Below are 27,829 nucleotides of genomic sequence, written 5' to 3' on the forward strand. Positions count from 1 at the left end.
GGGGATCCCAGGTGGCCCTCCCAGGACAGCAGGGCTGGGAGGAGATGCAGACAGTAGGGAGGGCCTTGTGCTGGGGAGGCAGAGGCCTGGCTGGGATCAAGATAATCACAGCTCATGGCAGAGGTGGAGGAAGGTAAATAAGTTGTTAGGGATACATTGTGAGGGGAGGTGGAGAATTCTAAATAAACTGTCATAGCATCTGAGCCATGGGGTGAGGGGGTGGGAAAGGTAAGGTCTCCAGGGTCCAGGAGATCCCAGGAGGAGAACTGGACACCTGCAGAGGGAGGGGGAAAAGGGAAGAGTTTCCATTTCCTTGGGCCAGGCCCAGGTTGTGAGGGAAGGGCAGAAAGAGCTCCAGGCCACTGATATTGGGATCATAGCACCAGCCAGGCCCCTTGTATGTCAACGGACACCCCCAGAGCTCGGTCAGGGGTGATCCCACATCCGAGCCCACAGAAGGAGTCCAGAGAAGATCCATGCTGGGAACCTGCTGAGGGGGCTAGAGCAGCCCAGGACGCCCTTTATCCCTGCAAATGTTTTCTTTGTAAGGGGACCTTCTATGCCCCAGTTCCCAGTACGGGAGTTCAAATGGTGGCATTTCACACGCACCCAGTAGGCCAAATGGGGATATGCTTTTTGGTCAAGGAGCACACTGGCTATTAATCAGACATCCTATAGAGGGTCCAGGCCTGTCTCTACTACCAGCTCTCAAATCCTTCCCCAACTCAGTTTCCCCATCTGAAAATTAGGCTGCCAAACTCATTGCCTGGAGGTCATTCCAGTTCTCTGTGGGAGGAGGCGATCTGCCTGACGTGGCCGAGTGGGAAGGGTGAGCAGCCACCAGAGACAGAAGAAATGACCGGGGATGGAGGGGCCAAGGCAGTCCCTCCTGTCCTCTGAACCACAGCAAGCTGCAGCTGGGACCCTGCCCAAGAGTCTGGGAACATTTAGCCGCTACAGCGAGGAGACAGGGAAGGAGTTGTGGAGGCCGCGAGAGAGATTTAGATCGGCTTTTTATGGAGGTTGGAGAACCACAGGCTCGAGAACAAAGGACTCTCAGAATCACAGGCTTTTAAAACTCCTGGCATCTCAGATGGATCAACGGAATCTTAGCATTACAAGCCCTGAGCCCAAGGACCTCAGAGACGATCTCATTGAACCTCTAATAGTGCAGCCAGAAAAGTGAGCCCAGAGAAGGCTCACACCTCATCCTAGGTGGCACAGCACAATAAGCTGGGATGAGCTGTGGTGATCCAGAGGCAGGGACATGGACTCCATGTCCCACTGAGACTCTCCCCGAGGTGGGGTGGGGATCCTGGGCCACAGGATTAGAGGAAGGGGGGTGTTTGCAGGGGATCTGAGCAGATGGCAGCCCCTGGGGTTATGGACCAGAAATGGTGGTACCCTCTGCTGGCTACCCTTAAATTCCAACGTGGATGTCCAAAGCAAGAGGAAATGTCCCAGCTCAGATTTAAATTTCAAAACTCCGCACTTGGCTAACCCCCCAACTGGCCAAGTTCTACCTCAGAAGATGGGCTGTCCTCCTGTGTTTGTGCCTTAGCTCCAGGGGGAGGGTGGGCTTGGTTTAAGGAAAAACTGGGGTTGGGAGGCCAGGGTGGGGCTCAGCTTGGGGCAGGAGCTGAGCTGGGGCTGCTAGGCCTGAGAGCTGGGTTCTGTCCACCATTTAGGTCCAGACCCTGGCTTGGGTTTGGAATCCCACTGGGGTTGGGCTTTGGTGTCACACAGTTAGGGGTCAAGTCCTAGTTCTGCCATTGTCAGGTTGTATGGCCTTAAACTAGTGACCTCACCTCTCTGAGTGCAAGCTCACCTGCCCAGGGTGTTGTGAGGATCTGCTGAGACTCCATTTGGGGGATACCAGCTTATCTAGGCTGCTGGGCTCAGAACCCCCATCTGCTCCTTCTGGTCCCCCACCCTCAGTGTTTGCCCTGTGTCTCTCCACAGCCCAGCATCTGGGCTCTGCCCCCATTTCTCCCTGAGGCCTGCACATTGCCCCCTCCCCGTTCAGACCTGCATCCTGCCCCTGACCCCGCCCCTTCACTTGCCTTTGCCAGGCAGGGCTCCTCATTGGCCATAATGGGCCCAAAATAGCACTTCCCCTTGCTTCTTCCTGCAACCTGGCCTGTGGCTTAAGGTCTGTGAGGACAGAAGAGAGACTTGGCGTTTGGCAGGCATGCAAAAGATGTGAAGAGCTCTCAGAGGTCACCTGGGTAAACTTTCTTCCTTTTCTGACCACAGGAAATCTTCCTGCCTGGTTCTCCTGTACACCCACCCCAGCCTCAATGCTGCCTTGCTGTGTGATGTTAGGTAAGTCTCTATCCCTTTCTGTGCCTCATCTTCCTTGTGAGGTAGATGTCTACCTAAACCCTGCTGCTTGTCCCTAGCCCAAGGAAACACCTGGAGAACCCCCTTGGAGAGATGGCTTTTGGCCTTGACTCTCTCCTGAAGTCAGGACATCCTTCCCAAGGCTGGTCTGAGGAACATGTGCCAGATACCTCCAGAGTGACTGGATGTGTCTCTAGCTGCTCAGACTCTGTGTCCTGTCCTCCAGCCACCCCATGTGGCTGCCCTTCCTCTCTTCCATGAGGCACAGAGACCTGAGCAGACAGATCACGTGTGAATCCAGGCTCTACTGCTTAGTAGGCAGGTGACCTTGAGGAAGGCTTTTAATCTCTCTGTACCTCAGTTTCCTCACCTGAAAAAGATGATAATAATGGTATCAACCTCCCAGGACCACTGAGGATTAAACCGGATGATTCATGCTCCTGGCTTGCAGCAAACAATAAATGGCAGCTGGGGCTACTGTTTTGTGACATTCAAGACCTAGAAGGGGATCCCAACTGAATTCTCTAGATTTAATTAAACAGATACTTATTGAGCACCTGCTGTGTATCAGGCACTGCAGGTGACCTGGGGATGCAGCAATGAACAAAACGTCCCTCCCCCCTCCTGGAGCTCACATTCTGGCTTCCCCGCCTTTTCCTCTTTCCCCTCTGCTCCAGTTGGGCCTACACCTCGGACCCCTCGCTCCAGGCTCCCCCCCCCTCCTTGCCTTGATTCAAGCTGTTCCTTCCCTCTCACATCAAACCCAGCGGGATCTTAGTTCCCCATCACGGACTGAACCCGGGCCCGCAGCTGTGAAAGCGCAGAGCCCTAACCAGTGGACCGCTGGCAAAGTCCCTGGCCGTGCCCTTTAAAGCCGTGGTTCTCCACCTCACTAGCAAAACTAAACCATGGTGTCAGAAGCCAGGGTGGTTGTTACCCTAGAAGGGGAGACTGGGAGGGGGCATGTGGGGAGCTTTTGCATGGTGGAACGTTCTCTTCTTTGGCCGCACCACGCAGCGTGTGGGATTTTAGTTCCTTGACCAGGGGTTGCAGAGGCTACCCCTCCTGCAATGGAGGCGCGGAGTCTTAACTGCTCGACTGCCAGGGAAGTCCCAGAAGGTTCTATTTCTTGATCTGGGTGCATTTATGAACACTTACCTAGCTGCCCACTAATGACTTGAGTACCTTTCTGTACAGACGTTATACTTCGACTGTTTTCCTGAAAAAACTACTGACACCTGGGTCCTACTCTCAGCATTCTCATTTAATTGGTCTGGAATGTGGCCTGGCCCCCTCAGGTGATTAGAATGTACAGCCAAGATTGAGAAGGACTGCTTTAGAGGAGCTAGTTCTTCCAGGCTCTCTCCGGGGCTGGGTGCCTAACAACTGTGCATCCCAGGACCTCCCTGCCCACAGTTGACCTGCTCAGGGCTGTGCACCTCTCTCTCCACAGGCTGCCCAATGCCCTGGGATGTGACCTGCTAAGAACAGTGGGCTGGGCCGGGCCCATTCCTACCAAGGCACTTGAGGAAAAACGATGAGGATTCAGCCTTGGGTAACCAGTGCTGAAAGTGAAGTCTATCCAAAGGCGCAAGAGGGCCTAAGGCAGCAGAAGCTGGGAAGCAGAGAGAACGGCAGCTGGCTGGCGGCGAGGCAGAGACCACAGACTCAAGGTGGAGAGGCCAGGGGTCTTAAGATGGACCAGCAATAGCCAGGCCACTGTACTGAGAGCTATTTGCTTCCAGTTCCTGTCTCCACTAATTAGCTCCCCTTTTATTTCTGGGCAGAATGAATCTCTTCCTTGCAATCCAAAGACCTGTGCACACCAAGCAAGAGTCCCGTGGGGGAAAGGATCGTCAGCCCCGATTTACAGATGAGGAAATGGAGACTCAGAGGGGATATAGCTCATCCACAGTCCCATGGCCAGTTAGTGGCAAAATTGAGGTTTCTGTACAGCTTCAAAGCCTGTGCTCCTTCTACGCTTTGTTTCACAAATTCCACCACATGAATGTGGCTTTCTGCTCTGTATCTGTGTTTTCTGTAATCCCCTCCTCCAGACTGTCCCAGTAGTGATGCTGCAAGGACATGTTTCATGCATGTCCCATGGCATCAGGGGCCCGGCAGACCCGAGATATGTGTATACCAGTGTGCAAAGCATAAGCCTGCACTCCCCTTTAGCAACTGATTTCCGTAAAGTCTTAATCATTTAGGTTGGAAAATGTTGAAACGTGTTCAGGAGAGCTGAGGCACAATTTGTCCTTTTCTAGAAGTCACCCCCTTGCGCCTTGCCAGTGTACCCTGGTGGGAAGGGCTCTCTGCCCCTGCAAAGAATGGCCCCATGTTGTTGGCCTTTACATCCTTGTGTCTGATTTAATGACCAGAAATCAGACAGACTCGGATTCTACCCCTGCTCACCTTGGCCTCTGTCAGATTCCGAGCCTCGTGAGGCTTTGGAGAGCACCGATTCCTGGAGTTGTAGACAGGCTCACATTCGCCTCGTTTTTCCCTTACAGCATGTGTCAGCTTCAGATTTCCAAGCCTTATCCAAGACCCACTGACTCAGGAGCTAGGGGGAGCCTGGAAATGTGTATTTAGATATAAGTATAATTTATGTATTACGCTTTGTGCTTACAATGTAACCTGTAAGGGATTCTAACATGCAGCCCTGGTTATAGAGCATCTGACTAGCACAACTCTTGGTTTTCCTGACAAGGAAGCTGCAGCCCAGACAGAGGCAGTGACCTGCCTGGGAAAGCACAGCGAATCAGTGGCCGCCCTGCCATCTCAGCGCTCTTCTGGGTCTCTGAGTCCCACTTCTGCCCAAGTGGGTGGCTGTTGGGAGGCCCACGCAGCTAGGGAGCCCTGAGGTTGCTGGCAGGAGGCCTCCACGGCTGCCGATGGGGACCAGTCATTTGGTGTTTCTATTTATTGACTCTTTAAACTTCATCATCCAAGGGAAGTTAATACATGACTGTTTGGTAGCAAGAGAAACATAGTCTAAGACCGCAATGACCCGCCCACCCCAAACAAAAACCACCAAACAGAACAAAAACAAACCCCAACTGACACCAGACCTTTGGAGCTGCAGCTGAAGAAGCACAGGGGCTGGGGTCAGACTGGCTCCTGCAGTCGGGGGGCAGGGGAGAGGCTGCCCTCCATGGTAGCCTTCCCAGCCGAAGAGGCCATGTCCAGCCCCTCAGCTTTGGGCATCCTTCCTGGAAGGGCTGCCCCTGGCAGGAGAGGGTGTGAAGAGAGGGAGTCAGTGGTCAGAGTGAGGGGGCTCCTAGGTCCACCCTCCCAAGGTGACCATATGTGCCAGTGCATGAGACACAGGGGCTGGGGGGCAACTGTGAGGAGAGCGAGGGCCCTTTCCCTGCTCAGGCCAGGAGAGCACCCTGGCCAAGACCCAGTCAGTGTTCCCAAATTCAGAAACCACTAAGGCACTGCCAACAAGCAAGGAAATGCCAAGGCCTGGGGAAGCCCCCCCACCCCGGATGGGAGTCACTGCCTCCTGTAGTCATCACCTCGTTCTGGATGACTGAGGGGACTTGGCCCTTTTCTCTGGATACTGGAGGGCAGCCCAGTCAGGACGAGGCTGTGGAAAGTGTATGTTAAGAGGCAGCGTTTTAGTGCCCCAAACATGCAGTGTGTGTGTGCGCGTACATAATGAGAGGGGGACTGGTCCCTCCAGGAAGGTTAGTTAGGGTCCCAGGGTGGTTCCTAGGGCAAGAATAGCGTTTTTTTTTTCTTCTTCTGTCATTTTCTCACATCACTCCCTGCCCCAGGTCATTGCATAAATAAGTGCTTGGGAAGATACACATCTAAAAAGAAACATAAATACTGTACATGGGAAAGGATTCCATCCCCTAGCCCTCCCACTGCCCCCAGAAAACCCTCCAAATATTGCACATGGCCCTCCCCAGCCCTGTGGGGTCCAGGCCCGGCCGTGTCTTTGGTAGAAGCTCCAGGGACAGAGGTCCTGGGCAGCCCACGTGCCCCCCTCCCCACCCCCATCATGACTGGGAGCCCCGGAGCAGCCAGAGAGAGGGCCGGGAAAGGCCCTGGCCCGGCTGGCCCACAGGTGCTCCGTCAGGAATGCTTCCACGAGGATGGGAGGCGGCCCGTGCAGGCAGGGGTGCGGCCCTGGTCAGACACTCCTGGTCGGGGTCTGCCTGTGGGCTTGGAAGAGGCAAGCAGGCTGAGGGCAGGTGGGCGGGCGAGTCCTGGGCCACCATGGACAAGGTCACACCCTCCATAGGAGGAGGTGGTTTGTGCTGTCGTCTCGGCCCACAGTCTCACTGCTGCCACCGCCCCCACTGCTGAGTCGGAAGTCCTCGTAGCCGTCGCCTCCACTGATAACCAGCATTTTAGGCCTGGCCGAGGCAGGGCCTCGGTGCCGAGGGGAGTCCCGATGCTCCAGTGAGGGCAGCTTCTCGGGGCCTGGGGGGCGGAGGGGAGGATCCATTAGCCTGGAGGTGACTGGGGGTGGCACCATCTCAACCTGGCTCTCTTCATACTCATTTCCCACTTCCAACAGCCCTTTCCCAGTTAGGCAACTTAAGTCTTCTCTGGACCCAGACAACTCCTGACCGAGGCTTCCCTGCTTCCTGATGCCACAGCTACTACCTCTTGGGAGTACGATTTCCTGTCCTGCCAAATAAGACTTTGCTAACTAGGACCTCCTTCATGTACATTTCCTAATATGTTTCACTTTCTAATCCTCAGGGTCCCTTTCCTATCCTTATCTGCCACTCTATTTCTATTTCCTGCTCTGCACATCACTTCCTGACTCTACTTCCTGCCCTATACATCATTTCCAGTCCTGTTTTATTTCCTGTTGTATATATCCCTTCCTGCGCCATGTTCTAATTCTTAGCTTGTAGTTCACTCCCTCGTTCTCATGACATTCTCGGGACAGAATTTTACACACACACACACACACACACACACACACACACACACGGAGTATCCTAATAGATTTTATTTTGGGGTTTCTATAGCCTATTTCCTGTAATATATGCCACTTCCAGCTCTGTATTACATTTTTCCTCCCTCTTAACCTTCTTCTGGCAGGACAGTGCGGAGTCCTAAACCCAAAGCCGAGGTCCCTGGGTTAGGGTAGGATGTGTATACCCACCTGTGTCTGGGGGAGGTGGTGGGGTTGAGCAGAGCAGGTTGAAGCCATCTGGAAGCTGGACTGCGGCCAAGAAGCGGACGTGGCCAGTGTGTCCCTGGCCTAGGCCAGCAGGGCTGAGAGGCGCCCGAGGGCAGCTGACGGTACTGGGTGAGGTGGGCATGGTGAGCACGACGCCGGCACTGGTGCCCACCCACAGCAGCTCTTCACACACCAGCAGCGCTGTGATCCTCAGGCAGGCAGCCTTGTGCTGCCGGATGATGGCGTCTGAGCCTGGGGTGGGAGACAGACCAGTGCTGGGGCCGAGTCCTGGCCCTGGCTCAGCCTCCTCAATACCAGGGACAGCAAGGCTCCAAGGGAAGGGGCAGTGGTAGACTGAGGTCAGTACCTGCCAGCATCCTGTGCACGGGAGGTGTGACATCTACCTCTGCCAGCTGCTCAAAGGTGTCTGGATGGTAGAGACACACATGGGCACTACCTTTCAGTGTCACCCACACGCCCAGGCTGGAGTCCACCATGCAAGCCACGCTGCGGCTGGAATCCTGCCCCACGGAGAATGTATGCTGGGGGGCGGGGGTAGAGAGCAGATGGGTGACTGACAGGCCTGCCTTCGCCGGCCCCTCCCTGCCTTGTGCTTCACCAGTGCCCATCCCTCCCTCCTGACGACTCACACCAAACCTCCCCAGAAAGCCCACCGGACTGACAGCAAAGGCAGCCTTGCTCCTTGGTCTGGATGATTAACCTTTCAAACCTTGGTTTCACTGCAACCTCAGGAATTAAAATGGAAGTGCCTTTTCCCCATGAAATTTGAGGGAGTTAATGATCAGAGAAGTTCAAATCTTGACGAGTTTTAAGAGCAATCAATGGCTTCACCCTGTACAGCTGGGGAACTGAAGTCTAGAAGGGAAAGGAACCTGCCCAAGAACGTCAGCAAGTCAGTCACAAACCTGGGCCTGAACCCGGCTCTACACCTCTACACTCCCAGCCCAGCCAACGACGGGGTAAGTGAAAGGGAAATCAAGGGAACTGTAGTTACCCCTGGACACTACCAGGCTGACAATCTCTAATGTATATATAAATCAAATCAGGACTAAAGGCCAGAGTAATGCTAAGGGATACTGACATCAGGAAGGACCTTTGTCCACCCCCCAAAGACGCCAATGCCTGAGTTGAGAAATGGGGTTGGGGGCAGGGAGGAGGAATAAAGAATTCTAAGGTACATGGGGCGCTTGCTGCAGCCCTCATCAGCTAGAAAGGAAATAAGGATTTGAGAAGGACAGGGGCTGGCCCAGATTCATACAGGGGTCAGGGGAAAGCCCTGACCTCTCAGCCGGATGCCTTTTTTACGGCCCCGTGGTCCCATCTCCTCTCTCGTGGGCCTGGCTCACCCCAAGCACCAATTCCCCAACCCCACGGCCATCCCCGATACCTCCAGCTGCAGCGTGTCAGGACTCAGGACAAGGACTCGGTTCTGGCAGCCACACCACAGCCGCCCACCCACAGACACCATCTTGGTGATGGGGCTCCCCTGAGCACCCAGGGTCACCGATTTGAAGTTCTGGGGGTCCCAGAAATGGCCTGGGGTGGGAGTGGGGTAAAAAGAACAGCAAGTTCAATCTAGTATTGCATTGAGCCTCACCCTCCCCTGAAATAAGGTGCTGATAACCTCATTTATCAATGAGGACACCAAAGCCCAGAGAAGACCTGGGAGTCACCCAAAGTCACACCTGTAGACTTGTGGCCCCAAGGCCCCAGCTTGCTCAAGAGGGAAATCCAATACCAGCAAAGGGGCTCCAAGGGGGCAGGGGAGGGGTGGGCACTCACCTACTTCTCTTTGGTAGACCACGAGCTCTCCATTGGCCAGAGACACAAACACCTGGTTATTCAGATACCTAGGCAAGGAAAAGGAGTCATCAAGGGTTTCAAGAAGCCGAAGGAGATCACCTGGGTCCAGGGAATTGCAGATGGAACGGCTACGGTTCCTGAGAGACCACCTCCTCCCACCCCCCGTTCTCTAGGTGGTGGGCACCTGAGTCTGAGAAGAGGTAGTGACTTGCACAAGGACACAGTGTATGAGAGGCACGGTTAGCCGAGGGCAGGCCTCTGGCCACTGAAAGGAGGGGCCAGTAGGGAAGCGGACCGGGGGGTGCAGAAGGAGGTCTGCATGTGTAGCTGAGAAGGGTCTGAACCAGAAGAGCCATCCAGGGGCCTTACAGGATGCAGGTCACAGAGGCCGCGTGCTGGAGCTTCAAGCTGTTCCTGCGATCACGGATGCTGTCAGAGGACTGGTACACGTGGACGCTGTGGGTCAGTGGTGCGCACCTGTGACAAGTGCTCGGGCATACCAATCCCTGCAGTCACCCCTATTTGCCTACTTGCCTCCACCAGGATCTCCTCCTGGAAGGTGCCCGCCCAAGGTACCCAAATCCCACGGCCTCCCTGTAGGTTTCAGACCCTCCGGCAGCCCCGGCTGGCAGTGCCCTTGAGGTCTGAACCAAAACCCTCCCACTTCTGCTTCAGGACACCATACAAGTACTAAAACAGGGACCTCAGGTTCTGGCACCGCGACCCCAGCACCTCCCCTGTCCCTACCAGCCATCCTCAGTGCCCAGCCACACAGAGCTCTGGTAGGCCTCAGGCTCAACACTCAGCAGGTCCTCCAGGCTGCCACGGGTGAAGGAGCCACGGCTGGACCGGCGAAGGGCTCTCCCATCCATTGGGCTGGTGCCGCAGGGACTGCCAGGCCCGAAGGAGCCGGACAGTGGTGGGAAGCCAGGCTCCTGCTCCTCCTCCGAACTGGTAGCCTCTGCTGTGGCCTCCTTGGAGCTCGGGGCCTCCTCGTCTGAGGAAGACAAAGGTCTCCTTCTCCATTCCCCTCTGCCAGGCCCAAGACCTGGTATCTTTCTAGGCCTTAATCTTCCCTCGATGCACCCTTCTGGGCCACGCCCCGCCTCAGGGCCTCCCACCATTGTTCTCCCCACACCCCCAGACCTCTGCATCAGCTCAGCCCTTGTTACCTTGTGGACTGACAGCTCCGTGCTACAGGCTCCTAGTCCTAGCCTGGCCCCCTCCAAGCCACCACCACGGACATAGGGACCAAGCACTCCACCCCTCCTGCTCCATCCTCCTCAACTGGTCCTCAGGATCCAGCCGGACTATCCCATGCTCTCTGGATCCTTGATGTCATAGCCGCCGCCCCCAGTGCTCTCTGTGCTAACATCCTGAGGCTTGATTCCATGCCTTTGCCTATGCCCATCCCTACTCACCCATCACTAACAGCTGGGCTGCCCCCTGCTCTGGGCAGTCCACCCTGCCTGACAGCCCCAGCTGGATACTCACTGCCAAAGCTAGAGGAGATGGTGGACCGGCTGGCCTGGCTCTGCAGGGTCCCCGAGGGGCTGGGCGAAGACTCATCGTCAGAGTCACTGTCAAAGGGCACCAACTCCGGGCGGGGGTCACCCTCTGGGGGGCCTGGTGCCATCTCCAGGCCCGAGCCCGCAATGGAAATGTGCAGGCAGGGCTGGGGCCCTGGCTCGGCCAGCGTCGCCGCTTCCTCGTCTGCCGCCTCGACGTCCAGTTCCGGCCCGGTGGGCTCGGGTGCCGTCTCTGGGGGGTTCCTCAGAGACGCAGTCCGCTCCCTGCGAGACGAAGCGGTGGGGACGAGGGCCGCTAGTAGCCAGGTTCTGCCGCACTCGCCGGCACGCCCCCCAGGCCCCGCCCACATTCCCAGGACACGCCCACACCACGTCGGAGCGGCCGCTGTGTGTGTTGGGGGCGGGGACCCCGTCCCCAGGCCCCGGCCGGCCGGCGCCTCACCTGTGGCACCGGCGCTGCAGGCCTGGCACGGCCCCGATGCAGAGGATGCGGGCGGAGCAGACGGCGATGCAGGCCTCCACGTCAGGCTCGGCGCGCAGGCTCAGCAGGCACACCTGGCCCACGTAGCCGTCGCTGTTGCACACCCACACCTCGGGCGTGGGCTCTGGGCAGCTGCTCAGGGTCGGGGCTGCGCATGAGAACTGCGGAAAGCGCCAAAGGATAGGGGAAGATGAATGGAGGAACTGCTGCCAACTCCACACTGCTCTGCAGGCCCTCGTGGGTGTGTTTGGACTCTCAACACACCCTATGCATACACGTGCACACATACAGCACACGTGACACTCTTTACACATCAGATGCACACATCCCTCTGTGATATAGGCATCATATATTCATATATGTGTGTACACATATATCTACTCCAAATATGATCACACATACATGTATGTAACAAATGCGAAAAATGGTAACTTTTGTCCATATGTATGCAGACTTATACAAGCACATAAATGAGACACTTTCACATCAATGGTATAGTTCTGTTCACATGCACAGATACATACATGCACAAATGTACCCATATACATGGGACACACATGCACTGTCCATGTGCTTGTGCAGAGAGCTGTACAAAGACATAGGGAGCCATTGCAATGTTCAAGACATGTACATGATGCTGTACACAGAACAAAAACACACGAACACATGCTGGCTTAGACTACATGCCCCCACCTACCCAGGTGCATACACACACCTGCATGCCGCTGCGGGTTTTCATGATGGGAATGGCCTTCAGGAACTCAGGGTCTAGACAGCTTTTGCTGGAGGCTGTAGTGGAGATGGACAGACAGACACTACTTAGCACCCACCTCACCCTGGTCCTGACCTCGCCTGTCTCCCTTCCTCTCCTGCCTCTCAGGGTCTCTCCAGGGAGAATGAGGTGGCTGTGGGTTATGTCCTACTTGTCCTTGCCCTCAATTTTCCCATCTGTACAATGAAAGAGGTAGACCCAGAGGTCTCTAAGGATTTTCTATGGACCTCAATCAACAGCTTTCCCTGATCCAGGCCTGCTCAGTGTGTGTGTGGGGGGGGGGGGGGCGGGGGGGCGCTGGTGGGGAGGTCCCGGCCATCCACTCCCGCGATAGGGCCCCTGCCCTAAGCTGACCTTATCCCCAGAATCCCTGCCAAGGAGGACGTCCTGGGGAAGTCCTATATTTCTCTGCAGAAGTCTAAGTCCACCCTCCCACCAGCAGGGACTGGAACATAGGACATAGCAGTCTCGGGATTTCTGGCTCCTGATGTCACAGACAGCTGCAAGGTGCTGCCCACTTCCTGGAGGTTCTGGGAGGAGGGCGCTGGCCCGGGCCCTGGCTTACCCAGTTTCCTCTTGGCCTCATCAAAGGCCTGCTCGAAGCCAAGGCGGGCATCAGGGTGAGGGAACTCAAAGATGAAGGAGTCGGTGCCCTCGGGCCTTGTGGTGCACAGCTCCAGCTTGGTAGGAGGGAAGGAAAGCGCATAGCACAGTGCCTGCTTCTCCGACAAGTCCCGGTGCATGGCAGCCGAGAGGTCCCGTAGTGCATCATCTAGGCTCTGCAGGGATGAGGGCCCAGGCTTCAGGGCCTCACTTCTCCCCACAGCCTGATCCTGCCCTGGGGATGGGACTGGGGGTCTGCCTTTTCCCTCAGACAGAAAATGGGACTCTGTTTCCCCCCTGAGACCACGAGGTAGCCTGGATCCCTCCCATAGACATGATGGGCCCTCTCTCCTCCCTCAGCTGCGGATGGAGCTGTGTCTCCATCCTCAGGCCTGGAACACATGACTTCCTTCAGATGGGGTGAGGCTGTATTTTCCCCCTCAGGTAACTGACAGCGATGTCCTCTCCCTCAGGCAAATGACAAGGCTGTTATTTCTCCTTCAGACTGGGTTAGGGAATCTCAGGCAGAGGCGCAGACCTGGTGGGGGAAACCGAGGCTCTCAGAGAGCTTGCTCATCTGGCCCAGGGTGGTCAGGTCCTCGTCCAGGCGGCTGATAGCTTTCTGGATGTTCTCTCGATTGGCGGCTTGAGATGCCCCTAGTGGGGACAGAGGAAGGCCATGGGCAGATCCAGACACAGACAAGGTCAGGCTTGGACAGACACTCCTCCCCTCCCCTCCCCTCCCAACTTGCAGTTGGGTGCAGGGAACAGCCTGACTAACTGACAGCTTGCAAACCACAAGACCTCAGGTTAACATTAACCCCAAAGTTAATGGGCAGCTTGGACAGAACCTCCAGGCCCAAGAGCAGGGGACTGGGCCTGATTCACAGCCACCTGGCACAGGGTGTCGGTCCCTTGGAGAACTCCCTGGAAGAGCACAAAGAATAAACAGCAGACGGCTCTGCAGGTTATGCAGTCTCCAGCTGACACTGGAGTGTTGGGTGGTACAGCCTCCCACAGGGGAGTCGGCTGGGCAGGCAGAGCCTCCGGCAGTCAAATTTGCTGACCAGGGACTCAATTCCCCCACACAGGAGGGAGCAATGAGCTGACGGCCTAGATCCTCTGGTCCTATCCCGTACCTGACCACTGCCAAGTAGCTGGCCCTACAGGCCTGGCTGGGGGCGAACGCCCTGGACCAGTGGCCCACCAATGGGCTGAGTAGACAGCAGCGGAGTGTACTAGACAAGCCAGGGCTGAGGATATCTCCTGCTCCTTCTGAGGGGAAACTGCTCCCCCAGAACCCTCCCCGACCTGGGCAGCCACGCCTTCTTCCCTATGACCCTGGCCCTCTCTGGCCACAGCTGACTGGACCAGGTGTGGACACCTAACCTAAAGGTAGTCATTTTCTCCACCGGCCTCTTCTCTGGTGAGAAGAGATGAGCTGGACCAATAATCAGCTTGTCTTCCTACATAGAGGCCCGTGTGGGGCAGGCCTGGGTTCACCTAGGGGCTGAGTGAGCCTCTCCCTCACCCTGAGGGCTACCTCAAGTGAGCTCAGGGACAGAATCTGGGCCTGACCTGCCTGCCGGTCCAGAGGTGCCTTCACCACCATCCCAGAACCACCACCCCACTCAGGAAGGTGAACTGCGCATCCTGGAGCAGCTGGGGCTAACAGCTGAGCGAGAAAGGCCACAAGGCAGAAAAGGCCATGATGGATCACAGGAGTTCGGAGGAGGCAGAGAAAGCTGACAGCAGTGAGAACCGGCCCAGAGGGGAGTGCGGGAGGAGGGGGGAGGGACGGACACACACAGCCGGGGGAGCCGTTCTTTGAAGCCACTGCCTCAGCTCCCAACCGTCTCAGCCCCAAACAAAAGGCTCATTCCAACCAGCCTTTTGACTGGACTGACTTGAGTGAGTCTGTTCCCCAGGCACAAAACTGGTGGCCCAGAACAGTGCGCCACCATCTACTATGCGGCGCCTAAGTGCGCTTGTGCACTGAATCAAGGCTACAGGTATGTCTGCGCTCCCTGCACCACGACAGCCTAGTCCACCTGCTAGCCCATGGCAGGCCCCTGCCCAGTCAGAAGGTGGTCTGTACGGACAGGCGCTGGTCCGGCTCTGCAGGGCACAAACTGGATCCCGCACGTCAGCCCCCTTGGACAGGATGGGAAAGTGAGGCCAGAAAGCAGAAAAGCAGATAGATGGCCAGCCAACCTGACCACAGCGCAAACCCTCCAGGCAGGTTTCCCAGAGCCCAGAAGCCCGGGCAGGCCTGAGCCAACCCCACCTTTGATGATGTCTGCGTCTTCCAGTGGCAGCTTCCACAGCAGCTTGTACTTGCTGGCCGTGTCAATGACGCTGGCTGCCGTGTACCTGTGGGGAGCCAAGGGGGTGCTCTGGCCAGGGCTGGGGAGTGGGCCCACGGAGGGACAACCGCTCCCGCTGCCCGAGCTCCCCAACCGTATCCCGGCCACTCACAGGCTCATGGAGCTGCGCCGCAGGGAGCCTGACTTCCGCTTCAGGGTGGTGCAGATGATGAGGTCCGTGAACAGGAAGAGGGACCGGTCCTTCTTGCCACCGACTGCCTTCTGTGGGGACCGACGCAGGATTCAGGCCCAGAGGCCCACCCTCCTGCCCACCGTGCCCAAGGGGACAGCCAGGCCCAGGGAGGGGGAGGGCTCCCCTGCATGCCCAGAGGCAGAGGCAGAGTTGGGACATGACCCAGGGCTCCTGCTGGGGTGGAAGAGCAGGAGGCCGGTGGGCAGAAGCTGTGAGCAGAAGTGTGGAGAAAGCAGGGAGGTAGCGACAAGTGGGCAGATAACGGGACACTTCTTACCACTTCAATGACCATCTCCTGCCTCAGGAACCGCCGCAGAGGGGCCTGGAGCTGTGGGGCAGGAGGGACAAGGGATCTTGAAGGCTCATTATGACTCCCTCCCCTCCCCAGACCCCGGTGACCCCTTGGCCCCGCTCCACGGGCCAGGTCAGTGGAAGCAACATCTTGTCCACCCTCTTGATGCTGTGTTGTCAGGCCACGGGATACGTGGCCAGTAACAGACACGGGAGAGGACACAGATGTAGACAGAGATGGATGCAAACACACTGCAGACGCTGCTATGGACGTGGACATGGCCACAGTTCCAGGTTGGAACCAGGCATGGGTGGAGTGGGGCGGGGCGGCACTCACATCCTCCATGCCCTCGATGTGGGCCTCGATCTCCTGCAGCACACGGGCGTGACGCTCTGCCTCCTCGGCACTCCGCACGCCCTTGTTGATGCGTTCAGCCACCTGCTTGATGCTGCGCTGCGCATCCAGCAGGAGCGGGTGGTCCGGGTGGTCCTCAGGCGTGTGCTTCAGGAGGTCCTGGGGTGGGAGTGGGCACCAGACCTCTGCTTAGCTGCCCCTGTCAGGCCCTGGGGCCCCACAGTGACTGCTGGAAGAGGAGGGACTGGGGGTAGACTCCAGAGAGGACTTCCTTTCCTACCTGACCCCTGTGTCTCCACCAAGTGGGGGCCACAGAGCCCCCTGCATCCCCACATGCCTCCAGGCTTTGCCCACCTGCCCACCCAGCCCCATGCCCACCTTCACCAGAAGCTCATAGCGTGGGATCCGCTGCACGGGCTTGATCATGAGGTCGGACAGTGCCTGCTTCTCCTTGTTCTCACGCATGCTTTGCTGAAACCCAGAACAGGGTGGATGGGCACCCAAGTGAGGAATGACATGCAAAGATGGAAATGTCCTGGGACAGGTCCCCAGCAAGCCCCCCCAGCTCAGCCCGAGGGCAGACGATGGCCTACAGGGTAGGGCTCTGGTGCCCAGGCTGGGGGCTCCTGGGGCCCCCAAAGCTGGCCCACAGAAGGTGGCCTCCATCCCCCTGCCCGGCCCCAGTACCTCCAGGAACTTGAGAAAGGCAGGCCTCGCCTCCTTGGCCACACGCACGGCGTCCTTTGCATTGAGAAAGTTATCGACATAGGCAGAGTAGATGTTGACCAGGACGTCCTTGGAGAACTGTGGGTGAAGAGGCAGGTTGGGGACCCTCAAGGTGTCCCCTACCCCACCTCACCCTGTCCTGGTTTCCACTGATTCGCGAGCCAACATCTTTTCTCTCCATCTGGAAATGATATGGTCTCTAAGGGATTGGGCATGTGCTCCTGTGTCATGTGTACATGTCATATGTGTGACTGTGTGATTAAGCGTGTGCATGCACACACGTTTCTTATCTGTGTGTGTTCGTATGCACATGTACATATGTGTGCCTGGATATGTTCTGTGAGCACACACCAGGTTCTCTCTCTTCCGACTGGGCTTTGCCATCCTCTGCTCTCCAACAGCACCAAGTCCAGCCAGCCAGGTCTCCCTCCTCTGAGTGACACAGGCTCTTTCCCGCTGCGTGGCTTTTGCTCATGTAATTCCCTCCACCAGGAAGGTCCTTGCCCGCATCCAAATCTCACCCACCCTAAGGCTGAGCTCCAGTTCTGCCACCTCCAGGAAGTACTCCCTGCCCTGACAAGGGCTCTGCCTGGAACTATACCTGGCCTCTGGCCTCCCTGATCCCCCAAGACAAGTCTTCCCTCTCCAAGGAGACAGGTGCTCCCATCCCTCCTAGTAAAGCCCTGCTCAGGGCTGGCACACACTGCCTGGTGGCTAATACCTGCTGGCTGCCTGATGGCTGGGCTAAATGTGGATATTCTCGGTCAGAAGCCCTGGCTGCAAGTTCTGACGCCCCAGTTCCTGTCTCAGCTGCACCATGGATGGACCAGGTGACCTGTGGTGCTGTTTCTGGCCCCCTCTGGGCCTCCAAATCCATGGTTTTAGGTTATAGAGGCCACTTGTTCCCCTACCCCAGATGTGCTGCAGGGCAGAGGCTGAAGCAGCTCAGGGAGGAAGACAGCCCCTCAAACCACCCCGCCCCCGATCCTGGGACAGGGCACCCTATGCTGAGCCCTCCGTCAGCATAGACTTCCACTGCTGTCCTTGGTCAGCATCAAGGTCCAGGCAGGGGGATGAACCCAGTGACAGTGAGGGTTGTGATGGGCTGGAGATGTCAGCACTCAAGCTGGGGTCCCACCACCACCGGGCCAAGGTTCTCGTCACATCGATTTGCAGGTCAGCAGGGACCTTCTTAGGTCCAAGGTCCACCCCACAACATCACAAACACATGCAAACACACCCACATCACATAAAAATAGATAAGGTGTTTTTTTGCTGGTAGAATTTTTTGGAAGGAGTTTTACAATTTTACTTTTGAATTATTTGGCTCTGAGTAAACATTCAGTTTGTGTTTCGCTAGGATTTCTCATCCATCATCATGCTTTTTTGGGAATTCTGGCAAAATAACAAAATGTAACTGAAGTTTTTTCAAATGGAATTAAATTCATGTAAATGAATACTAAATTTAACAATTAAAGAAAATGGCTTGTTATGTTTTACAAACATTTAGTTGAATGTTCATTAGTTTTGCTTTTGCAGTCCTTTTTGAACTCTGAAGCCAACACCTTTCCTAAGGTCCCAATCACTAGTGCAGGATCTTGAAAAACTCACAGGCAGAAGGAAGTCCTGTCCGTGGTGAAAGGGCGGACGGGGTAGGGTAGAGCGTGGGCGCTGGAACCAGGTTTCTTGAGGGTGAATCCTCCACCACTTACTAACTGACTTTGATCAGGTTACTTTTTCTCTCTCTACATGGCAGAGTCATAAACTTTATTTTTTGTTTGTTTGTCTTTTGTGGGTTTTCTTTGGCTATGCCCCGCAGAGCTTGCAGGATCTTACTTCCCCGACTAGGGATCAAACCTGGGTCCTAGGCAGTGAAAGTGCAGAGTCCTAACCACTGGACTGCCAGGGAATTCCCAGAGTCATCAACTTTAAACTTGGGAATAATCATACCTTTCTCCTTAGTGCTGTTGATATGTACAATGTATTTAGAATGCCTAGCACATAATAAGTGCCAAATAGCCATTATTATTAAAATGCCTGATAGAGAAAAGAGCTAGAAGACTAGGCCAGTGTCAACATCAAGCCCGAGTCCAGGGTCAGGATCAGGGCAACTGTTTACATTCAGGTTAAGGTAGGGGTTGAGGTCAGTAAGAGCATCCATTTGAGGTCTGGGTCACAGTCAGTGGCAGCTCAGGGTCAGGAGTAGGGTCAGGTCAGTGCCAGCAACTGGGATTGGGTCCAAGGTCAGGGTCAGTGTCTGGTTGGGGTTGGGATCCATGCCAGAGTCCAGCCAAGCTCTAGGGTTGGGCAGTGTCCAGGTTCAGGTCAATCCAGGATCTGGGGTCACTACCAGTGTCTGGTCAAGTTCTGGGGTTGGATCAGGGATCAGAGTCAGTCTCCAGGAGGGGTGGAGGGGTCCATGGCAGCACCCAGCCCCTCCTAGGAGAGGCCAGAGCTTGTGGGGTCTATAGCAGTAGACAGCAGGGCCACTCACCGACTGGACAAGGAGGTCTCCCACCTTCTGCTGGGCGTGCCAGGTCTGCACGCAGTGCCGCACTTGCTCCAGGAACTGTTCATGGTGCGCCAGGAGCTCCGGAATCTGGTCAAAAATCTCATCCACCAGCGACGGGTCACATAGCAAGGAGTTCTCTGGCTGCTTCAGTGGCTGCATATAGCCCTGGGGGACGCACAGGGTCAGTACAGGTTCCCTCAGAGAGATGGCACCCCAACCCACCAGCATAGGCACACACAAAATCAACTGGGCCTGCAGCTCACTGGCCCTGCCTCCCGGATCTCCCTCATTAGACTCAGAGCTCTGGGAGGGAGATGGGAAGATCTATTCCTATGCCCCTCACTCTGCCGCCCAGGGCCTGGCACAGGATGGGGGTGAGGGGTCTTGGGAAAGAACTGTTGGATGCATGAGCTTGGAGTGAGGAAAGCATGAAGACTGGGCTCCTGGGAGACCCCACACATTAATTCAGCAATTATTTTTTTGAGCACTTACTATGTGCCAGGCACTGTTCTAAGAACTGGGAGACAGCAGTGAACAAGAAAGATCAAAATTCCTGCCCTGATAGAGCATACAATCTAGTCAGATTAAACACACGAATAAAATAAGTAAATAAAACCACATTTCATCAAATTTAAGATGTATCATTAATCTTTTTTTTGAAAAACAATTTTATTGAACTATAATTCACATTCCACACAAGTCACTCTTTTAGAATATACAATGCAATGGTTTTTAGTATGTTCGCAGTTATGCAACTATCACCACAATCAATTTTAGAACATTTTCATTATCTTCCCAAAAGAAATCCCATCCCCATTAACAGTCACTCACTCCCCACTCCCTACAACCCTTCCAGCCCTTGGCAACCACTAATCTACTTTCTCTATGGGTTTGCCTTTTCTGGGTGGTTCATATAAATGAAATCAGACAATACATGGTCCTACGTAACTGACTTTTTGTAAAATTAAATTTTTTTATACAGCAGATTCTTATTAGTTATCCATTTTAGAGGCATCATTAATCTTATTTATCTCAGAAAAATTTGCCGCCAATTAAGTTATTATAGGCCATCAATTATAGAATGAACCTGAATTTCAGAGATGGTAAAATGTGAAGAATGTGTCTTAGAATTGACTACATGTGGCAGTTCTGTGGTAAATTAAAAGGCGTTAATTGCTGTGGCGAAAATAAAGCGGGGGCGGGGGGTGTATGGGGGGGGGCATATGGAAAGTTACTGAAGGCTTAGTTGACACTATCTGAACACTGTTTTCACAGTCTTCAGATCTTCTGGTCAATCAGTGACTAAAACTCCCATTTTTCACCTCAAATCTGCATTCAGTGGCGTTTCCTGAGCATGAATAGCCCTGCTCAGTGGCTGCTGTCTCATTTAGATGTCGCCCTCTACTGGCCTAAACTGTAACTACAAGCCAAAGAAACAAGGCAGTTTGAAAAAGTATACGGAATGCTGCAAAAAAATTTTTATTAAACATTTAAAAAACCTAGCTTGTTGTAAAACAAGCTTGAGAAAGTAAAGCTCAACAGTATCCTCTCGCCTAATTTGGGATTCTGAAAAGGTTGGTGAGGCGACAGGCGGCCTCCCTCTCACAGCTCCTAGGCTAGTCTGAACCAGGGCCGGATCTGTGCCAAGGTCTGTTGCCCAAGCAGCAGGAGCTAAACCGCTCACTTCCAGGTCCCAGCGCCTCACACAGAAGCAAGCCTGCACACAGTGGCAGGAAAGAATAAACAGTGACTGGGAACCCGATGCAGAACCTGCTAGGAGCCAGCACCTGCATTTCACTCACCACATACTCGTTGAGCAACTACTGTGTGTCCAGCCTTCTAAGCGCAGGCTGCATCTGTGGGCAAACAAAAGTCCCTGTGCTTGTGCAGTTGACAATTTAGTGGAAGGAGGTGGAAAATAAGCACCATAAATAACAAAATTATCACACAGTATATCAGAAGGTAGTAAGTGCAGTGGGAAATAAGACAGGGGGTTGGTCAGGGAAAGAGGGGTTGTTAGCTAGGAAGTGTGAGTTGAAGAAAGACTCCAAGGTTGAGGGTGACACTGAGGAATGGGTGCAGCCTTGGGACCTGGGTTCAAATCCCACCTCTTTCTGGCTGTTAACCTTGGCATCTAACTTCTTTCTTCATTTTAAACTCCTGCAGGAACAATACCAATCAATTTGGGTGGCAGTGGTCACTACGAAGGGAACACCGGGGCTGTAGAGTCCAATCTCAGTTTGAATATCACCTATGCTTAGGGAGCACCGTGGAGTGAGACTGACAGGGATTCAACCCAGGCTATGGCACGTCCTAGCTCTGTGAACCTGAGCAAGTTGCCTTACTTCTCTGTGCTTAGTTTTATCATCTGTAAAATGGGGGTTTATATGAATTAACTTATGTAACACACACATATTAAGCACTCAATAAATGTCAGCTCTTAGTACTACTTGCTACGGTCTGAATGTGTCCCCCCAAAATTCGTATGTTGAAACCTAATCCCTGATGCGGTGGTTATTTGGAGGTGGGGCCTCTGGGAGGTAAGAAGGTCATGACGGTCAAGCTCTTGTGAATGGGATTCGCGCCCTTTAAAAGAGGCTCCAGAGAGCTCCCTCAGCCCTTTCGCCACGGAAGAAGACACAGTGAAAAGAGCCGTCCATAGACCAGGAAGCTAGTCCTCACCAGCAATGAATCTGCCAGCACTTTGACCTTGGACTTCCCAGCCTCCAAAACTATGAGAAATAAATTTCAATTTGTTTAAGCCACCCAGTCTAGGGAATTTTTATTACAGCAGCCCAAAGAGACTTAACAGTCTGTTACCACTTAATAGATGGATGACCCCTTTGAGCCTTCATTTCCTCAGATGAAGAAGAGCATTATAATATCTGCCTCACAAGGTTAATACAAGGGTTAAAGGTGATTTTACATACACACACTCACACACACATGCATGTATGCAGGCAGAATTGCCAGGCAGTATGCTAAGTTATTCACGCATCTCATAATCTGCACCTGAGACATGTACTATTATTATTCCCACTCAACAGACAAGGAAACAGAGGCAAGAGACTGGATATGTAACTTGTTCCACGTCACATGGCTGGTCAAGAGGTAGTGCCAAGTTTGAACACTGGGGGCCTGGCTCCAGAGCTGTGCTCCGCACCCCTGGGCTGGACCTCAGTCCCTCCAACACACCAGGGCTGCCTCGAGTGACAGCTGGCTTCAGCTGACACTGTCTTGGCTCACCTGCACCCTTCCCCACCCAGCTCTCAGTCTGGTGTCCTCGGCACCATCCTCCCTTAGCTCTTCCACCCGCAGGCCCTGCAAGCCTCCACGTGTGCAGCCCTGCAGCCTGAAGACTCGGAGGTAGAGAGGCACGCCCAGCCCCATCACCTTTTAATCTTCACGCTGAGAGAAGGGGATGATTAGTTACATCTTGCAGACAAAACCACGGAGGCTCAGAGGGGTGAGGTGATCAGGCTAGCATCACCCAGAAGGGAGGCAAGTGACTCAATCCCTGGACTGTCTGACTCCCATGCCTTTGACTCCCACCTAGGGGACGACAAAGGACCCCTCAGACCCCTGCATGTCTACTCCTGCCTGGCAGGCAGGGGCACCTCTTAAAGGTGGAATTCCAGTTATGGCCCTCCTGTGACTTCCTTGTACTCACAGTAAAGGCCAGCTCCTTGCCCAGCAGCCACACTGGCCACCTCCCCATCCCTAGCTACTCTAGGTTTCCTCCGGCCTCCCAGCCATTGTTCCCGCGGTGCTCTCCGCCTGGAACAACTCCCTCCGGGCTCTCCCTTAACTCCTACCCACCCTTCAGGTCTCAGCTAAACACCCAACACTCTGGCCCCCAACACTCTGGCCCCCGACACCAGGGCAGACCCCCAGTCTGTGTTCTCATCTCTCTATGCATTTAAAAAATATATATGCATAAAAGCAATGTATTTTTGTGGTAAAATATACATAGCATAAAATTTGCCATTTTAAACATTTTTAAGTGAACAGTTCAGTATGCCCACATTAAAGTACATTCATGTCGGGATTTCCCTGGTGGCACAGTGGTTAAGAATCCGCCTGCCAATGCAGGGGACACGGGTTTGAGCCCTGGCCCAGGAAGATCCCACATGCCACAGAGCAACTAAGCCCATGTGCCACAACTACTGAGCCTGCGTGCCCCAACTACTGAACCCCGTGGGCCTAGAGCCCGTGCTCCGCAACAAGAGAAGCCACCACAATGAGAAGCCCGCGCACCGCAACGAAGAGTAGCCCCCGCTCGCCGCAACTAGAGAAAGCCCACACAGCAACAAAGACCCAACACAGGAAAGAGAGAGAGAGAGAAAAAAAGAAGGAAGGAAAGAAAGAAAAGAAAGAAAATTCATGTTATGGAACCATCACCACCATTCATCTCCAGAACTTTTTTTCATCTTCCCCAACTGAAACTCTGTACCCATTAAACACCAACTCCCCATTTCCCCTTCCCCCCGCCACTGGCAACCCCATTCTACTTTCTGTCTTTATGAATTTGCCCATTCTAGGTACCCCATATAAGTGGAATCATTCAGTATTTGTCCTTTTGTGACTGGCTTAGTTCACTTAACATAATGTCAAAGAACTTGTAGCATGTGTCAGAATTTCCTTCCTTTTTAAGGTTGAAAAATACACTAAGTATACTCTCCGTGCACTTCTGCATCACCATTTGTCCTCATGCATGGTCTGCCTGGTTACTGTCAGTCTCTGCCACAGACTGTGAGCTCCAGGAGACAGGACCTTACCCCTCACGCTCACTGCTGAACCCCCCAGAGAACGCTGCCTGCTACGCAGAAGGCGCTCGTTGCGGATTTGTGCAGTGAATGAACGAACACTCTGAATGTTTCCAGGGCTCTCCCTTCCACCCTTTGCTCTTGCTCTGCCCAGGCGGCTTGAACAAACCTGTCCTCAACTGTGACTGCCAGGCCCCACTTCAGCACAGACCCACGCTTTCTATCCTGGGCCCCAGACACACCAGTGCATCCCAGATCCTGGGCTTTCCCAGACCCACGCATCTGAACCTGAACTCACCCTCTTGCCCTATCTGTTCTAGGTAGCGCTCCTCTAGTGCCTTCATCGCCCAGGCCAGAGCCCAGGCATCACCCCGGGCTTCCCCACCTTGCCCCACACAGCCAACCAGCTACCATGCCTGGCCCGACCAGTCCACTTCCTAAATGTCTGTCCCCAACTCTCCCTCCCTGCAGCCTCTGGCCTGGTCGTGGCTTCTCCTCCCTTGCCTGACCTCAGTGGCCTCGGCCTCCTCTTCTGCTACCCCTCTTCCCAGCAGTCAGACAGATTTTGTAAAGCATGAGGGAGACTGCACATCACCCCTGCTCAAAGCCTCTCGGTAGTCTGCAGGGCGCTTGGTAGAGTCCAAACCCTCCTCCTGGGATCGAGGGCCCCCACCACGTGAGCTCTGCTGGCTCCCTCAGTGTCACCACAGGACTGACCCTTTGTGCTCTGTGCCGGCCACATGGACCCCTGAAAGTGCCAGGCCTCTCCTTACTCGACTTTGCACATGCTGTTCCTGCTGTTGAGAGGCAGGGTAGGAGGAAGCCCGCACCTCCCCCAGGGAAAATTCCCTGAGCCCACACCTCCCCGGCGCCCCCTGATGCCTTGAGAGCCCATATACTCAACCATGTCCCCAGCAGGACTGCCAGCTCCTGCGGCAGAGGCTTATCTCTTATTCATCCCTGTGTTTCCTGCACCTGGAACAGGGCCTGGCACAAAGCAGGTGCTAACATTTAATTCCATTCAACCAATATTTTTCCAGTCAATGAATAAAGTGAAGGCGGGGGGTGGGGAACCAGAGGGGATTCACAGATCCAAGCTCAGACCCAGGGCTGCCAAGGTGGGTGGAAGGACGGTAGGAGGAGGGAGCATCTGCCCTGGGGTGCCCCGGTCACACCAGCATTAAGGCCCCTCCCGCATTCTCTCCTGCCCTGGAGGGGGCTTCCTCCCATGGAGGAATGGGATGCCCCAGGGTCATTCCTCTCTAACTTCAGTCCCCTGTCCACAAAATGGGTTTGTTCCCACATGTCTGACAGCCACCTAGACTCAGAATGGTTGCTCTCAGGGACCCAGGCCAGGGCAGCCTCAAGCCTCACCTGCATCAGGGTGCGCAGTGACTCCACATACGACTGCTCTGTGTCCAGCAGGGTCATGGTCACATGCTTCCGCATGTCCTGGGGGGACAGAAGGCAGAGGATGAGCAGTGCCTTGTTCCTCTCACGCCCCCCACCTTCAGTCACACGGGCCCAGAGAGCCCATCCATGCCCTCTCCCCGGTCTTCAAGGCCTGTCCTCCCCGCAAAGCACCCTGGACCCCCACTCTGCAGGTCTGTGCTCATGTGCTCCCCCTGCAGGCAGTGCCTCCTCCTGCAACTCAAATGCCTGCCTCCCCGGACTGTGCCCCTCAACCCTTGCCCCTCTGCTCCCATCCCCACGGCTACTGGCCGATCTGGAGATCTCCTGTTTACTTCTTGGCTCCCCTGTTGGGCTCCTGAAAAGAACTCAAAAAAAAAACCAATAACTTCTCACATCTGTGAAAGTCAATGCCTCCAGGCCACCCCCCAGTCCAGCTGCCAACTCTGAAAACCCCACCTTCAGGCTCAGCACTGTGGGGTCAGTCCCTACCTTGGGCTTCACACCATTCCAGAAAGTCAAAAATGTCACCTCCTGCTACATATGAAGAAAAGGTGGCCCAGAGAGGTAAAGTCAGTGCTGAATGTCATGCAGCAAGGTGGGGGCAGGGCTCAGCCTCTCTCAGACAAGCCTGGATCCCAGTTCACTCAGTAAAAGAGGCTAACTGAGCCTTACTCCACACCAGGCACTATTCTAAGCATTGTGCATTATTTTACCCTTTTGACCACTCTGTGAGGTATATGTGATTATTCTTCCCATTTTAAGGATGAGGAAAAGGAGATCCAGGCATCAACACCTCCATCCTGAGGCTCTGATGATCTGCCTTATGGAGTCCCTAAGGGGTCACCCAGACTCTGCACCCACACACCCAGGGACAAGGTGCATATCCCTGACAGGGCAGCCCATATCCTGGGGGAAGGTTTTGCTGGAAGTCAGTCTAAGGATGCCCTCTCTGTGTTCCACCCCCTGGGACTCAGCTTACCTACTGCCCCCTGCCACCAGTTACTATGCCTCTGGCCCGCTCCTCCTCCAGGAAGCCTTCCCAGGTGGCGCACCTCCAACAGATGCCCTTCCCAGGAAAGGACTCCACTCTAGGTCTCCTCCAAGCCCTGGAGTGGTCCTGAGCAAGGTCCCAAACTCCCCAGGGCCCAGACCTCTGGGGCTTATACTTCCGTCTCCACTCTCCCTCCCAGTCCCCTCAGCTTGGCCTCAGCTGGAGTCTGGGCTCCAGCCATCAAGGCCTGCTAGTCTGCGTGGATGCTCTTAGCATGTGGCAGTGCCATGGTGGGCTGTCCATGTCTGTGGCATCCTTCTAGTCCCCACCCTTGGGAGCCCCTCAGGGTAGGGACTCAACCAGTGGAGCTGCCTTGGTCACTACCGCACCCAGGGTGTGTCTGCTGAGTGTGCCCAAGTGCCGGGCCGGTCCAGCCTCTGCTCGCCCCTCTGCTCGCGGACACCTTAGGTCCCCCCACCCCCCCGCCCAGGAACTCAGGGATCATGCCTGTCCCCAAGCCTGTACTATGACGACGCATACTTAGAAAAGTGGTCTCCTCTGCTAGGAACTCAGGGGTGGGGGTGTGAATGACACCCCCTTGGGGGAGGGGAAGAGGCTGCCTTGCCCCACCCCCCAGCCCTGTGCTCTGAGGGGTGAGAAGGCACTGAACCCTGCCTCAGAGCCCCAGCTACAGCCAGACCATCTATCCTCAGTGCTTCTGAGGCCTTTAAAAACCCGGGGCAGCTTCCAGTAGGAGGCAGCACCAGTTAGGCCCACCCTAGGATGGAGAGCCTGGGAGAGCATCAAGGGCCAGAAGGGCCTCCCAAGGAAAGGCCCAGATGCCCCATCTCCTGCAGGGACACCTCAGCGCTTCACAGATATGGCCTCATTTCAGCCTCACCCTCATAGCTCTGTGACAGGACTTGTCATCTCCACTTCACAGGTGAGGAAGTCAAGTCAGAGAAGTGACCTGACCTGTCTGGGGTCACACAGCCAGTGACTAGTGACTGGCAGAGCAGGGACCCGAGTCTCTTCAGCCCCCTCAAGCTGAGCCTTCGGGCCCAAGAATCCGGAGTCCACACTCTGACCAGCCAGCCGTGGGCCACAGGGTCCTCAGCCTGGCCCTTACCAGCGGTGTCACCTTGGGTGGTCACTTAACCATCTGGGCTTCCACATTCTCCTCTATGAAATGGAACAAATAATACCTCCCTCCTAGGGCTGGGAAAGCAAGGAGCTGGGGAGCGGGGCAGCTCTCTCCACACACCGGGCCTTTCAGGTCCATTCTTTCTGTGCCTCAGCGAGGCTGTTTCTCGACATCAGTCTCCCTGCTGGACAGGGAGCCCCCTGACGGTAGGACCAGGCCAGGCTCAGCCCTGGGTGGTACAGCCAGCACCCTCCACCTCACTTCCCCAGCCCAGCCCTGCCAGGCCCAGCAGTGAGGGTCATGGGCAGGGAGGCCTCCTAAGGGAGGCAGGGCTGCTGCTGGGCCTCACGGCCCAGGGCTGGGGT

General features: G+C 55.1%; 1 protein-coding gene across 1 annotated transcript in view; it reads right to left on the reverse strand.

The window, feature by feature from the left end:
• Window positions 1-6,499: 6,499 nt before the first annotated feature.
• Window positions 6,500-27,829, reverse strand: part of ARHGEF17 (Rho guanine nucleotide exchange factor 17) — a gene marked incomplete at its 5' end in the record, with an annotated part of 54,952 nt that continues 33,622 nt past the window's right edge. Inside the window, 20 exons of the mRNA XM_082844125.1 lie at window positions 6,500-6,783; window positions 7,481-7,750; window positions 7,866-8,040; window positions 8,907-9,055; window positions 9,302-9,369; window positions 9,692-9,778; window positions 10,070-10,319; window positions 10,817-11,115; window positions 11,294-11,493; window positions 12,048-12,121; window positions 12,670-12,883; window positions 13,246-13,364; window positions 14,995-15,080; window positions 15,186-15,295; window positions 15,544-15,594; window positions 15,895-16,071; window positions 16,291-16,383; window positions 16,600-16,716; window positions 19,133-19,315; window positions 25,291-25,368. Of these exons, the coding sequence (XP_082700251.1) occupies window positions 6,587-6,783; window positions 7,481-7,750; window positions 7,866-8,040; window positions 8,907-9,055; window positions 9,302-9,369; window positions 9,692-9,778; window positions 10,070-10,319; window positions 10,817-11,115; window positions 11,294-11,493; window positions 12,048-12,121; window positions 12,670-12,883; window positions 13,246-13,364; window positions 14,995-15,080; window positions 15,186-15,295; window positions 15,544-15,594; window positions 15,895-16,071; window positions 16,291-16,383; window positions 16,600-16,716; window positions 19,133-19,315; window positions 25,291-25,368 (2,997 nt within the window). The 3' untranslated portion in view covers window positions 6,500-6,586. The remainder of the gene's footprint in view (window positions 6,784-7,480; window positions 7,751-7,865; window positions 8,041-8,906; window positions 9,056-9,301; window positions 9,370-9,691; window positions 9,779-10,069; window positions 10,320-10,816; window positions 11,116-11,293; window positions 11,494-12,047; window positions 12,122-12,669; window positions 12,884-13,245; window positions 13,365-14,994; window positions 15,081-15,185; window positions 15,296-15,543; window positions 15,595-15,894; window positions 16,072-16,290; window positions 16,384-16,599; window positions 16,717-19,132; window positions 19,316-25,290; window positions 25,369-27,829) is intronic.

This window comes from Leucopleurus acutus, assembly GCF_964270905.1.
Source record: "Leucopleurus acutus genome assembly, chromosome: 8".
NCBI lineage: Eukaryota > Metazoa > Chordata > Mammalia > Artiodactyla > Delphinidae > Leucopleurus > Leucopleurus acutus.